Source organism: Hibiscus syriacus, unplaced genomic scaffold (assembly GCF_006381635.1).
Source record: "Hibiscus syriacus cultivar Baekdansim isolate YM2019G1 unplaced genomic scaffold, ASM638163v2 tig00112888_pilon, whole genome shotgun sequence".
NCBI lineage: Eukaryota > Viridiplantae > Streptophyta > Magnoliopsida > Malvales > Malvaceae > Hibiscus > Hibiscus syriacus.
The window spans coordinates 1,067,550-1,082,030 of record NW_024063415.1 but is presented as its reverse complement, the minus strand read 5'-3'; the positions used below and the strand labels follow the sequence as shown (position 1 = coordinate 1,082,030).

At 32.3% G+C, this 14,481-nt stretch overlaps 1 protein-coding gene across 2 annotated transcripts; it reads left to right on the top strand.

Moving 5' to 3' along the window:
- The first annotated feature begins 9,132 nt into the window (after positions 1–9,132).
- LOC120184369 (putative axial regulator YABBY 2) lies at positions 9,133–13,085 on the top strand. Of its 2 annotated transcripts, none has more exons than XM_039188857.1 (6): positions 9,133–9,416; positions 10,679–10,798; positions 11,324–11,426; positions 11,540–11,588; positions 11,680–11,755; positions 12,764–13,085. In XM_039188857.1, the coding sequence occupies exons 1-6, from the start codon at positions 9,348–9,350 to the stop codon at positions 12,875–12,877; spliced, it is 531 nt and encodes a 176-aa protein (XP_039044788.1). In that variant the 5' UTR covers positions 9,133–9,347; the 3' UTR covers positions 12,878–13,085. The 2 variants fall into 2 exon arrangements, with proteins under 2 accessions (XP_039044788.1, XP_039044789.1); XM_039188858.1 differs by having other exon boundaries at positions 9,136–9,379.
- The last annotated feature ends 1,396 nt before the right edge of the window (positions 13,086–14,481 follow it).

Below are 14,481 nucleotides of genomic sequence, written 5' to 3'. Positions count from 1 at the left end.
ACTTCGTCAAAGATATGTAACTTTGAACCATTAACAGAGTTTCTTAATTCAGATGATATTCAAAGAATTGCAAGTTTGCAAATGTGATTCATTGCTTAACATCTTTAAAGTAACATAAATTTATTTAAAAGTCCTTACAAAACTTGAGAAAAAATGAAAAAACAAATTCAAATAGAATGCCTCAAATGATGAAATGATTTTCCTTACTTGGATTCCCTCAAGTTGTTGAAGTCGATCCAGTTCTGGTTAAGCATCTTCTGCACGACTCTCTTGAATGCGTAAGAGTTCTCAATTGTGTGCCCTGGGACACCGCCGTGATATTCACAATGAGCATTCTCGTCATACTACCTGGGGTATGTGGGCTTCATGGGTTTCACCGGGTATGGTGACACTAAGTGGGTGTCACAAGTTGTTTATAAAGATCTTTGTAAGTCTTGGGAATAGAATCGAAATGTTCCCATTTTTGATGAGACATGTGAATGTAATAAAAAAGAGAAAAATAATGTGAAATATGCAGGAATGCATGATGCATGCAATGTTCAAGGCATTGACCCAAAAATGTATCTGTTATTATAAATAATCCTCATTGGGGACAAAAGTGTTTTATCTTTTAAGAGACAAAAATATCCTGACAGCTTCTGACATGTTGACTAGTCTTCTGCCTTCGTCTGTCACCGGTTGAATAACCTGTCGAACCGCTCCAGCTTCTCTGGATGAACCGTGCAAATGTTGAGTTGCTTTTTGTACTGGCCCAAGAAGTCTCGAATGACTGCATCTTTGGAACTTATCTTCTGTTAAACCCTTTCCCAATGAATACGTCGCTGAAACCCTCAATTGATAGGAACTATGTGAAGTTCATTCATCTGTTTCTTGAATTCATCAGCAATGGTCTCCAATTTCAGCTATCATTTTGCCATTGTTGTCTTTGAAGGGACTCCCAAGATCAGTAACCTTAATTTTCCCCTGCAACTTCTGCCAGTCAATTCTTCAAAGATAGACTTTCATTGTGATTGATGTAGACTCGGTTCATTCTGAGTCCTTTATAATGCAGCAGAGTGATATACACCTCAATTGTGGGCACCACGTCTTCTGGATTGAATGTGACACATAGTCGACTTGTAGATTGTCCTCTGTATTTTCATCTCTTGTATTACAACCCCTTTGTCCATTAATACAGATTATTCATGTTTAACAAACACATTTTTGGTGGATCAACACCTCTTTTAAATGATGCAAATGATGAAAACAAAATAAAAGAGAACAAAAAAATAAAAATAAAAGAGTTAGTGAGGTAAATCAAAATAATAATAAAAATGAAAAATCCTACCCCACTTGATATCTACCCCACATGATTTAATTCCTATCGGACATGATCTCTATCCTGCATGCTAATTTTAAACAAATTCTAACTGCATATTTGTCTAGTTCGCATGCTTTGAACAGAAAATAAAGCTGAAAACAAAGCAGCCCATGGTTTGCAATGAGGTTTTGGGGTGGGCTCTAATTCCTTGTACTCTCCCAGTTTAGTTTCTGAAAGGGTACCTGAGTTCTCCTTGCTGGTTCCCCCTTGGGCTTGCTAGACCCTTAGTCCTAAGCCCATTACAAGCTTGTGTGGACTAAGTTAAACTCGAGAGGAAACATTCCCTTATGCCCATACGGAGAATAAATTCACACGAAGGTATAAGGTATATGAATCCAGAAGGTTACTTGCTAGGCCCATACGGTGAATAAATTCACACGAAGGAGTCGCTTTCACCCCCCACTTAAAAGGGTTTGGAGCTCGGGTATAGAGCTAGAGTTGAAAATTTTAAAAATATGAAATCATTGAAAAAACATTAGTACTACTTATTTGAAAAATAATCAAAGATAAATAATAAGAATCGAATAAATAAATTAAAATTTGAACTTGTAATTTTCGTTAAAAAAGATAATCAGAAATTAATTTCGGTCTGACTCACTTACATGTCCCCAGCAGAGTCGCCAAGCTGTCAGAACTGTCTTTCCGTTAGGCTCGGAATTGGGCTTCAACTTGAAATAAATTGGGTTGGAGTCGCCATCGACCATTGAAAATGAATTTAGGTAGGTCGGACATCATCTTACCTGATCTGCGTTGTACCAGAAACGTGTCGGGTTCGGGAGTCGGTTACGGTCAAGGAAGGATTAGCACCCTTGAACTGCCCTTTCGGTACCAATTAATTCATCGGTTGTCTTAATCGCAAAAATAAAATTTTAAATTTAAATTTAAAAATTCAATTCAAATTAATTATCTTTGATCGATTGAAAGTATCCCTAAAAAGTCAAAAGTGACGGATTATAAAAATGAAAATAAACATGAGAAAAGAATAATAATAAAATATTAATATAATAATATTAATAAAAAATGAATATATATATATATAAAACAATGTAAAAAGAAATAAAAAATATTAAAATTAAGAGAAAATGAAAAATATATATAAAGTAAATAAATAAAAAATGAAATAAAAAGAATAAGTCAAAAGTTGTTACATCTCCCATGTTTTGCGTGTAGAGAAACTGGATTTGCAATGAAAATGCTCTATCACTCCTCGTGCTTTTAGATACTGGCTTTGGATCCTCCACGCTTATTTTTTGTCCTTTTCTTCCCTCAGTTTTTCCAAATCGTTGCCCCTTCCTCTGATTTTGGTTCCCCGTTTTTCTCTGTGTCCTTTCCTCTTGATGCATGAGTCTATTTATAGTATAAAGAAACTTATTTTTAGCTCAGATTTAGAGTTCTACTTGGACTCAAAATGCTTCGGTTTTAGTGTTTCAATAAGACTTAAATACGTTGGTTTTAGTGTTTCAATAAGACTCAAATACATTGGTTTATTTTCTGAATCTAATTAAATCGAGGTTGTTGAGTACGGGGCCTACAAAAATAATAAAATAATAATAATAATAATAAATATATAATATAATATAATGAAATATTTTTGTAGACCCAGACAAAAACGGGTGTCTACACATACTATCAATATAACAAAATGCAAATTTTATATCTAGTAAATATACCATAATATATGTAGCTTCAGGACCCATAGGAGAGCCATCTTTTTTTGTATGTGTGATTTCAAAGAGTTGTATTCGACCAACTCTACTGTCGGACGTTATTTCTTATAATGGTGAATATAAATTAATACTTACAAAAAAGTAAGAAAGAATAGAAAAATCGTTAAAAAACTATATGCTAACAACTTAAAATGACTATATGAATAATCATAATTAAAACGCGAATACATGTTCCTGAGATACACGAGCAAAGCTCTTTGATCCAGCAGTGTGAGTAAACTTTTGTTGTTGTCTACTAGCAATATCAACGTGCTCTCAATCCTACAATTTGAACTCCACGTGAATTATAAAGTCAATAATTTAGTGAGATAATATTATTTTCTAAGTTCGTCATACCTCTCATTTCTTTGAACTCCAAAACCTGACTGTATCTTCCCATTGATATCTGAGCATTCCAAGTGGGACATTTTGCATCTTTCCTTCAAGATTGAGGTTGTTCTTAAAATATTTTTTTAAGAAACTCTTGTGGCCTCTCCATTTCTTTCCTAATGCTTGCTTCAAATATTCATCTGAGACCTCTAACGAAAATTTCTCCTATAATTTATACAAGTGTTGAAAGTAAATATATATTACTATTGAAGTACAATGTATAATTTTTTACAATGAAATTATTACCTTAATGCAATCCATAGCTTGGTTTTTGCTACTATTGGGCATCGCACGCCATGACTCATAATTGATCGGTAGAATACTTGTATTTCGTGAAATTACGCCTAGGTAACCTGATAGAACACGTGCTTCTGTCCCAATAGGTTGATCGACATCGTTACTTGAAACTCTAACGCAGTCCCCAAGAGGAAGTTGGTACAACTCTTTCATTATCGTACGACCTCTACTCTTGCACCTTTGACCATTTTCAGCTACATAGAAATAATTTAGTGTAGTTTTTCAAAACCAAGTCAATAAGAAAATCAATCACCATTTAAATAAGGAGTCGAATATTAACTTCAATTTCTACAGTTTCTTCAACGGTGTTCGGCTCCTCTGTGGATCCAACACCAATCGACTCTTCATTATTTGTTTCTTCCTCCTCTGTAGGATCTCAAACAATTCGTAGATCATTTAATTTTCTCCAAGGCATATTATCTGCAATAAACAAATAACCATATTAGTAAATACCGACAACAATACTAGTAATATATATATATTCGACGAAATCAACTTATATAAATGATAACATTATAAATTACTCAATTAAGATATAACATCTAACTACATTGTTATGTCATTCCAACATTCATAAATATCTTCATCCATGTAATCTCGGACCCATTGAAATTCTGAACTAGTACCAATAATAGGTTCATCTAAATTTTGTTCTACAAAAGGCAAAGTTTTTTATCTTGTTTCTATGTCATTACTTGGATTAAAGCATATGTCCCATATACTTGGAAACTCATGTACATTAGCTACTGTGAGCGCAATCATAAATGGCACTGGCTCAGTTGGGGCAGCTCTCGGGCCCCTTTTAGTTGGGTATATATCTACTAGGGGTTGGAATAGTGTATTTTTATGCTAACTTTTTCTATATTCTTAGCTAGTTTATTCTTGATTCGTATTGCAAAAACTGAGATTGGAAGTATGGTAAATGAGGGGAAATGGCTTCTGAGTAGTGTGACTGCAAGTAGATACAGTTTCTCAAGGCCTCGGAGGCTCGGACTGTTTAGAGTAACATCTTATTAGGATACATCGTTTGCTGTTAAAAGTTTTATTTTCCTTACACCTAAAGCTCTATTGTATTTCATTCTTTTATACACACAATCTTCAATTCACATATACAAGAGAATTTTTGTATCAGAATGAACTTTGCTCATTTTACCCATACCAGATCGAAGTTTGTACTCTCAATAATCTTTTTATATAAATAAATTACATTTCTAGTTATATTTTTTGTGTGTAGTATGTATCTATAACTACCAAGTCCTATCTTTTGCATCTTGCATCCCAGATATTCCCTACAAGTTACGGGAAGATCTCTTTGGGAGCCATCTTTAGCTCACAGGTAAGATTATCAGCTTCTGTAACCTTGAGAATCAGAGGATAGCCAAAAAGATGGCAATTAAACTGTCAAAAGCTCAATATCAGCAGAATCAAGAGGATAAAATGTGTGCAAGAATATATCTTTCTTTAAAAATTGTACAGTAACAGACTTATTTTTTTACAATCAATTGTGTTCCTCAAATTATCCTACACTTCATTAGAAGGTGATAAGAATGGCCAGGAAAGAGAATGTATATACAACAAGATCTTACTAGAACAGCAAAGTATTAATCAGTAGCTTCCGACCTATGTGTACCATGCGTTGAATGTAAACAAATGTAGCATAGTTCTATCCTTCTAAGAAGCTTTTGAGACTCTGAAGCTCCTCTTTTGAAATTCACAGCAAAATTAGTTCCAAAAATTTCAAATATATTTCATTTACACCCTTAAGTAGCACAAGATACCCAAAGCAAGAATGAGGTAAATCTTGAAATTCTTATAATATTTAACAAGATTTTATTAAAAATTTGAAATACTAAAGGATGATTTCAAGAACCAAAACAAAATATGCAAGAAAACTGATTTCAATGATGCAAGAAATTTGAAAAATGGATGATGCTCTTACATTTGTTACTGTCGCCGATGGAAGAAAATTGATGTTGGTGTCGGCTAGGAAGAAGGAACAATCATGCAAAATGAAATTTGATTTTAGAGGTCGGTGGTGCAAGGAAAAGCAGAGACTCACGATGTGAGTTGAAGAGAGAATGGTGTTCAACCTTGACGGCGGTAGTCTCGCGACGGTGTTCAACGACGTGATAGTGGAGGTGACGACGGCTTCGAACGGCAACGGGAAACACTTGTTTTGTGCTTGTAATTTGTCTGGGATAATTGAAAATAGGTAAAGAAACATATGGAAAGGGGGAAATGGTTTCGCAGGATTAAAGATATCACCTTAGCGGCGTTCGTAAATTCAAAAGCCATAACATACCACAAATTGATGAGACTAATGCGGCGTTTATTAAAAAAAGCCACAAATTACGTACCTATTGTTACGTTTGTAAATACAAACGCCAGTATATGTTCAGTCTATTGCGGTGTTTTTTTATAAACGCCACTAAAGGGTATGGGACGAAAACAATTGTGGCATTTGTAAAAATAAACGCCATGATATGTTTAACATATTGCGGCATTTTATTCGTAAAAACACCACTAAAGTATGAGTTTGTAGCGGCGTTTATCTAAAAACGCAGCAAATGTTACTATTTTGTGGCGTTTTGGCTATAAACGCTACTATATGTGTAAAGTTAGCAGTGTTTTCTATAAAAACACCGCTAACAATGCGTTTATAGACCTATTTTGTTGTAGTCCCTATTACGGCGTTTGTGTAAAAACGCCGCTAAAGTACTACTATTTTGCGGCGTTTCTATAAAAACGTCGCTGGAGTACTACTCTGTCACGACGTTTGTTTAGAAACGCCACTATGGATGAACCAATTGCGGCATTTGTATAAAAACGCCGCTAAAGTACTACTCTATTACGGCGTTTTTTGAAAAAAAATGCCACTATAGATGAACCTTATTGGCATTTTTATACAAATGCCGCTAAAGTACTACTCTGTTGCAGCGTTTTGTATAAAAACACCGCTAAAGTTACCATTTTGTGGCGTTTGGAGTGTAAACACTGCTATATGTTTAAAGTTAATGGCATTTACTCTCAAAACGCCGCTAAAAAAGCCGCTATAGAACATTTTTGCTGTAGTGCCACCTAACTATTGTCCCTTTTTGTTTTAACCATCATTTTTGAAAATTTGTCAATCATGTCACTCAAGTACTATTTACATGCATTAAATAAAACCACTTATCATTAATATTTAACGAATGTGGCAGTTAAAATATTTGGTATAATTACACTTTTAATTAATATTACTTATATATTCTATCAATTTGTCTTTATTTTAATAAATTAAAATAAATTTAACCCTCAAATATGCCAAAGTAGTTAATTAGAGAGGAATCCAATTTAATTCTAGTCAGTACAATTTTTCTTTTCTCTTTATCGGCTTTTATTATTTATAATAATAAAGAAAAATAAACATGACAATATTTTGTGATGAGACGTGCTAACATTTCTCCATGTTCTTCTTTTTTTTTAACTTAAAATATTATATTTTACATTGATACAAGCAAGACAATTAATGTGACAAATTCATGTGTATGAATTGTATCTTTCAATGATTTTAGGAATATAAATTAGATGTTTTATTTTGTAACTACTTTTAGAACATTTGTTTAAAAATATTTATTTTTTATTACTAAGCTATCCAAGTATTATAACTTTACTTCTACCCAATTTGTCGCATTGTAAGTAAAATCAAATTGTTTTGGATTAATTTTTAAGAGTGTAAATTTTGATTTGACTTAATATAGATGTATTTTTGAAATCAAAGCGTTTGATATTTAATTTTTTTTAATTTCTCAAAAGTGAAATCAATTTTTTAAGTTTTATTTTATTTTCTTTCTTGTTTGTTTTCCTACGAATTGAAAGAATAAGATGAATAAAGAATACTTTGGCACCATTTGATTTGAGGGTTAAGTTTATTTTAATTTATTTAAATTAGGGCCAAATTGATAAAATATATAAGTAACATGGACCAAATGTATAATAATATCAAATATTTTAACTGTTACATCAGCTTTTCCGCTAAATATTAATGGCAAGTGGCTTAATTGAATGCATTTAAATAGTTGAGTGACTTGATTGACAAAATTTCAAAAAATGGTGGTCAAAATAAAAAGGGGTAATAGTTAGGTGGTCATTAGTATTGTTTACATTTTAATTTAAATAATTTACCTTTAAATTTTCAAGTAATTTATAATTATACCTTGAGCCCTTTAGAATCTTAAATTTTTATAAATTAAATTAATAGTGTTCATCTTTAGTGGTGGTCATCGATACTCGTCGAGCGTTGTAGAATTTTTCTTACGATTTTATGTAAAATTACAAAGAAATAACCATCGAACACCATCACAATTTCATTTCTCTCACAACAAGATCAAAATGTAATAAATTAAAAATATTATTTTTTAAAAAATATATATAAAGTAATATGATGAAATTCATAACTAAAACCTTAAAAATACATATAAACCATGTTTTCTATAATAAAGGTATATCAAGATCATATGGGTTAAAATTATTTATTTATTTAAAAACTTTTAGTTTTTTTCCTTGCCATCTTTAATCTTTCTTCTTTTCATCTTTATGAACGGAGATTACATTGATTTTGACTGTGATTGCTTCTCGTCGGTATTCATTATTTTTATTTTATTCTATCGTATCTTTTTTCAATAATTTTATTTTTACGGTATATTTTGACACGTTTTTTTTTGTTTTTGGTACATTTTCGATCATCTGATTGTTTTTTTCGTTATCCTTATTCTTATGATGAGATTTAGATACATGATTTGATATCATATTGATTTTTTCTGATTTAGACTCTTATATTGGATTTAGATATATGATTTGTGTTTGTGCATAATTTTTTTACGTCATTTGACTCTGATTTGTGATTTGTTAGTGCTCTTTCAATAATGTGATCCTTTTTTATGGTCCATTTGTTGATACAATCAGATTTATTCGTATCTATCATTGTCTGATTTTAAGTAACTAGTTTCTTGTGTTAATGATTATAGAAAAAATATTATTATTATGTATTTAAGTTGACAATAAACGCTAAATTACATTTACATTCATTGATGATCCAACTCGTAATCTTTAAGAATAACAACTATTCTTTAGAGACTAAATAATTTGATTCGTCGTCAGCCCCTCGTCCGCAAGACAAAGTTGAGATGGAGATGGAGATCGGTTAAGAGACGGATGACTACCACCACTCATTCCCTCAATCATAAAACCCTTATTTTCCTTTTCTGTGCCTTTCCTTCCATTTGCTTTCTTTCTTCGCCTTCCCTTCCTACCCATATTTACTTTGCTATTTTCCTTTTCTCTACCTATTAGACTAGACTTGTCATATCATATTTATTTTTTGTACATTTCTCAAAATCTCTATAACTAATTCATATAAAAGACGATCAAAACCCAATAATTTTATTGTTCTTTGTCGTCCTAGCTATCTTCCCTTTGTTATCACTATTCCCCTTTCTCCTCTTCATCAATTCTTCAACCTTGATCCATTTTATTCTTCTTTTCCTTTCTTTGTTCTTGGGGTATATTATTTAGTTAGTAGAAAAAGAGTACTTGAGAAAGAAAAAGAAAAGAAAATGTCAATGGACTTGACATCTGAACGTGTTTGGTACGTTCACTGCAACTTCTGCAACACCATTTTAGCGGTAAAGCACTGATTTCCATTACTGTATATATATATATATATATATATATATATTTCTTTATCTGTTTATACTTTTTCCCCTTCATGTCTTTCTTTTTTGTTAAAAAGGAGTTGAATTTTCCATGTCTGGATTGTTTCAGTAGTGTTTACCCTTTTGCCAGCTGAAATTATTTTTGGTTGTTTTTATGAAGAACAAAGTGGGAGATTTTTTCTTCGATTTAACTCGGAAAATGCCTTTTTTCTGTAAAAAGAGAAGAATCCACTTAACTATCATTTTTCATGGTTCATGGATCTGGCATGAACAAGAAAATGAAAGCTTGGACAGATGATTTTAATTCAACTTTTGAAAGTGAAACAAAAACACCCAAAGACTTGTTATGGCCATAAAATTGCTTTTCCTAGAGAGCTAAACAGGCAGGCTTGGCTTAGGGTTCTAACTTCTTAGGGAGAAATCATGGGGTAGCCAACCAGCCATAAAGTTTTTTCCCAGGACTGTTAAGCAAAACCCTTTTGAAAACCAACAAGAAAACGAATTTAAAATACAAGATCCTAAACACCGAACAAATTAAGTAGTCCGTAAATCAATAACCATTTATGTATTCTATCTTTTTCTCTTTATTCAATGACATTCTTTCATAGCTTTGGCCTGCCCTTTATTGTTTCCGTTCCGGTCACGTTCTTTTCATCTCTCTCTCTCTCTCTGATATATATATATATATATATTGGTTTTTTCTTTTATGATCGTGGTTGCGGTGTCAGGCTGAAAAAAGTCAGGCGCACTGAAACGAAAGCAGATATATTGGAGAGAGGTCCTTTTGACTGCATGTTTTCTCTTCTGTTTCACCTTTTGATTTGTGTGTATATAGCAGATCTAGGACCTGGTATTTAAATTGCATTTACCATCGCGTTTTCGGTTACGATTGTGGCGAGTGCTATTGCATTCATTGTGGGTATTTCGGTAGTGCAATAATAATCTCGGACGGCACCGACCGCTATTCCGATAGCATAATGTCATTTAAATCCCCGCTAGGAGCTTTGTAAGGAAAATGTCTGGGATCTAAACAGATACGAGGGTTGTGACTTTGACTTTTCAATTAGGGTTTGTTTATGTTTCAGCAGTTTCAACTCTTTGTATGATCAAGAGAGAAAGATAGGGTTGGCCTGATTTGCTGACAAAGTTCAAAAGCTTCAGACATTGTTGCATTTTACCAGTTCTGTGTAGTAACCATTAACATTTTTCAGAAATGGTAACCTTTTATGCAGGTTAGTGTTCCAAGCAACAGCATGTTCAATCTGGTGACTGTTAGATGTGGGCATTGTGCCAATCTGCTGTCTGTAAATATGGGAAACTCTCTTCAAACAGTTCCCATTCAAGCTACTCTGGTAACCTTTTACATATACACATTTTCATTTTTTTAGTGATCAAATAGCATATTATTTAGGCATAATGTAAGAAAAAAATTAATATAATGTTTTATTTATTAAATAGTTATTTTGACGCTAATTAATTTTAGTAGTATTTTGACATACTGTTTATTTTAAGACAAAAAACAGTAACATTTGTTTAAATAGTTAATTTTAATCCTTATTCTTTTATTTTTTTGAGTATTTTAATCCGACCTTTTTATTTAAGGGAAAAGGGGCATCTACTTTTTGGAGTGTTGATCGTTTCTTGACTAATGTTTTCTATTCACAGAGAAAAAAAATTCATCAAAAATGAAACTTTAAGACCGAAATACTCTAAAAAAATAATATATATTAAAATAACAATTTAATTAAATGTTAGGGTTTTTTTTATCATTGTGCCATTATTTTATAGGTTACTAAACTTTTTAGCCTATAAGATACAATCATTGTTTTTTTCCTAGGATAATTAACTTGTTTGTTTTGTATGGAGAGGAGCTGCAGATAGCCACTCAGGAAGATAATTCAAATAAGGAATGTGGGTCGTCTTCCAAATGCAACAAGTTTTCTGCAGAGCATGAACCTACTAGAATGCCCCCTATTCACCGTTAGTCTCTTTCTCAATTATATATATATATATATATATCATTCAATTTCACTGGACAAAACAAAGTGGATTGCCCTATAACGTTTGATTAAACTATATGACATAAAATGCAGCACCTGAGAAGAGACAACGTGTTCCTTCTGCGTATAACAGGTTCATTAAGTAAGTTTAACCCAAATTTGATGGTTGATCATAATTATCCTGATCTATCTCTCATTTACTTTACTTTTTTCTGGGTTCTTACTGTTTATAGAGAGGAAATCCAAAGGGTCAAGGCTACTAATCCAGACATCAGCCACAAGGAAGCTTTCAGCACAGCAGCAAAAAATGTAAGCATTTTTTTTAACATTTTAAGATATAAAAGATATATGCGTTGTTAATATATTAAGAAAAATTCTAAATCTATACTATTAAAATTCTCGATCTATATGAAAGATAAAAAGTTAATAATTACGAGTGAATTTGCACATCATATACTAATGATGATACTTTTCTATTTTTGGGATGCATTAATTAGTATGGCGTTGTCTTCTTTGTGCTTTCTATGGGAAATATCCGTTGAAATCATAGTATAAAATAACGGTTGCGGCATCTGTCACGGTTGCGGTTGCGGTGTCACGGTTGTAGATGCTGCGGACGTTACATAACGTGTTGCGGCTGTCATGGGCGTGATTTTTAACGTGTTGCGGCTGTCGCGAGCGGTTACGTTGCGTTAATATTACGTCGCGGTGACCTTCAAAATAATTACGATGCGACCGTTACACTGAGTTGCAGCCGTAATTTAATACCATGGTTGAAATATCAGAGATTAGGATTCTGAACCTCAATTTTTATTAAGTTTGTTTAAATTTTAAATATTAAGCCCTAAAAAAATATGTTCAACTTCACTCCTTTTAATATCTAGAAGAAACTATGTTTGGATGAGAGATCTATCGGTTAATCAATTCAAATAAGATATTACAGAGGTTTATGGGTTGATCCTCTCGTTCTAATATTTTCAATTAACAATGTCAAGATTTGAACCTTAATGTTTCTTTAAACTTTTCCAACGAGCTTTTCAGAAGCAAAACCATTGTTTTTTCTAACTTCTTAGTTTGAGTAGATAATCACTTTGTAAAAGTGAAATTTGGCTGAAAATGAGATGTTTGAGATTATTTTTGCATTTTAAATGATTTTTGGGCCAAAAACAGTTCTGTAAATATTCCCAAACGGCCCCTTAGTCTTATTTAAGGGATCTAGTTCTTCATCCTACTAGACTATTGATTGAGTTTTAAAGAAAATTTAATAAAGCATATAGTTGCAGTAATTAACAGCACAAGTACTTTTTTTTTTGGCAGTGGGCACATTTTCCTCACATTCACTTTGGGTTAAAGCCAGATGGAAATAAGCAAGCAAAACCTGACCAGGGATTTGCAGATCAGGCTCCTCAAAATTCTAATGGGTACCACTGAAACACAATGCCATCCCTCTGAGTAGAAGCCACTCATTATCATCATCATCATCATCATCATATCATACGTTTTACTACTAAATGTGTGTTGCTTTTCCACATTTTATCCATTAGACGTAGTTTCTTCCTACTCTTAGTGATTGCATTTATATGTGTTTATTTCGGATCATATTTTCAAGTAAACATTTCCCATGGAATTATTATATTAATTTTGTAGTTTCATTAGTAACAATAATGGCTCTCAACCTTTTATCCCTTTTCTCTTTTCTCTCTTTCTCTTCAGTTTGGACAGCCATCTTCTGCTGTATATAGCTAGCACAATCTAGGACCACTTTACCAATATATGACATTTCATTGATTTGTACAAAGGACAATGAGCTTCCCTCCCACTTACATTTGAGTTCGGATTCATTTATTTTGTATCTCCTCTAGATCTTCTATGTAAGTTACACATCTATTGTCGTTCTTCCGTCTATAGGATTTCGAAGTTTCATATCATCCGGCCGGTTATAATCTCTTGATATGATTAGTGGAAGATCTACATAATCTACCAACTAACTCTATTATCTGATTGTCAGATATATTTACCTGTCAACCGACAAACAATCATCATCATCCTAGGTCTGACACCAATACAAAGAGTTAGTATATAAATCATCACCCAAAGCTGAAGAAATTAAGACACTCTCACGCTCTCTATCATCTTCTTCATATAGTCTCTTTCCTTACCAATCACCGTCTATGACTCTTAGTCCAAACCAAAAGGAATAAACTACCAAAAATCATCACAATCTCGTTTCTCTGATCAACCATTTTAAATACATACTTTTGACTCATCAGCATTTGCAAGAGCGAAAGAGATGAGGATCCAGCAGAAAATAATATGTTAGAACAAACCATGCATTTCAGGTGAATTAGTAAGGAGTTTCATATAGTTACATAATATTTCAATATCATCTATTATGGATTACGAATAGCTTTTAATAATTATGAAGTTTTTTTGGAAAAAAGATAATTAGCAAATATACCCATGGCGTGGACGGATCACATAATGATGCACAATTATTTCGCATGTATTAACTTGTCGTCAGGGATGGAGCCAAAACTAAATATTGACAGGGGTAGAAATATTAGACTATTTAAGAAAAATATAAAGATTTATTAGGTATTTAAACTCAAAATTCAACATGAACAAGCGACCTTAGTGATTAAAGGGATTGTTGTTATCCTTGAGGTCCCGAGTTCAAGCACTACGTATGTAGGGTATGAGCGTTCATTGTCAAATAGTTGAAAGTCTTTGTACATATACTACCTTGTATTCACCTTAAATTTATAATAAAAAACTCAAAATTCACGAGACAACTTCTAATTTATTTAATATTTAAACTTACAATACCTAAATTGTAATTAGACTAAAAATTTGAGAACACGTATTTATCATTCTTTAGTTCGACTACTACTTGATTAAATATTTAATAAAATTTTAATTTTTTTAAATTTAAATATTTATTTTTACCTAAATTAAAATATTATTAAATCAAAATTATATCGAATATATAAATTTTAAACAGAGAGCGAGACCCTTGGACCCTAAGGGAGCACCGT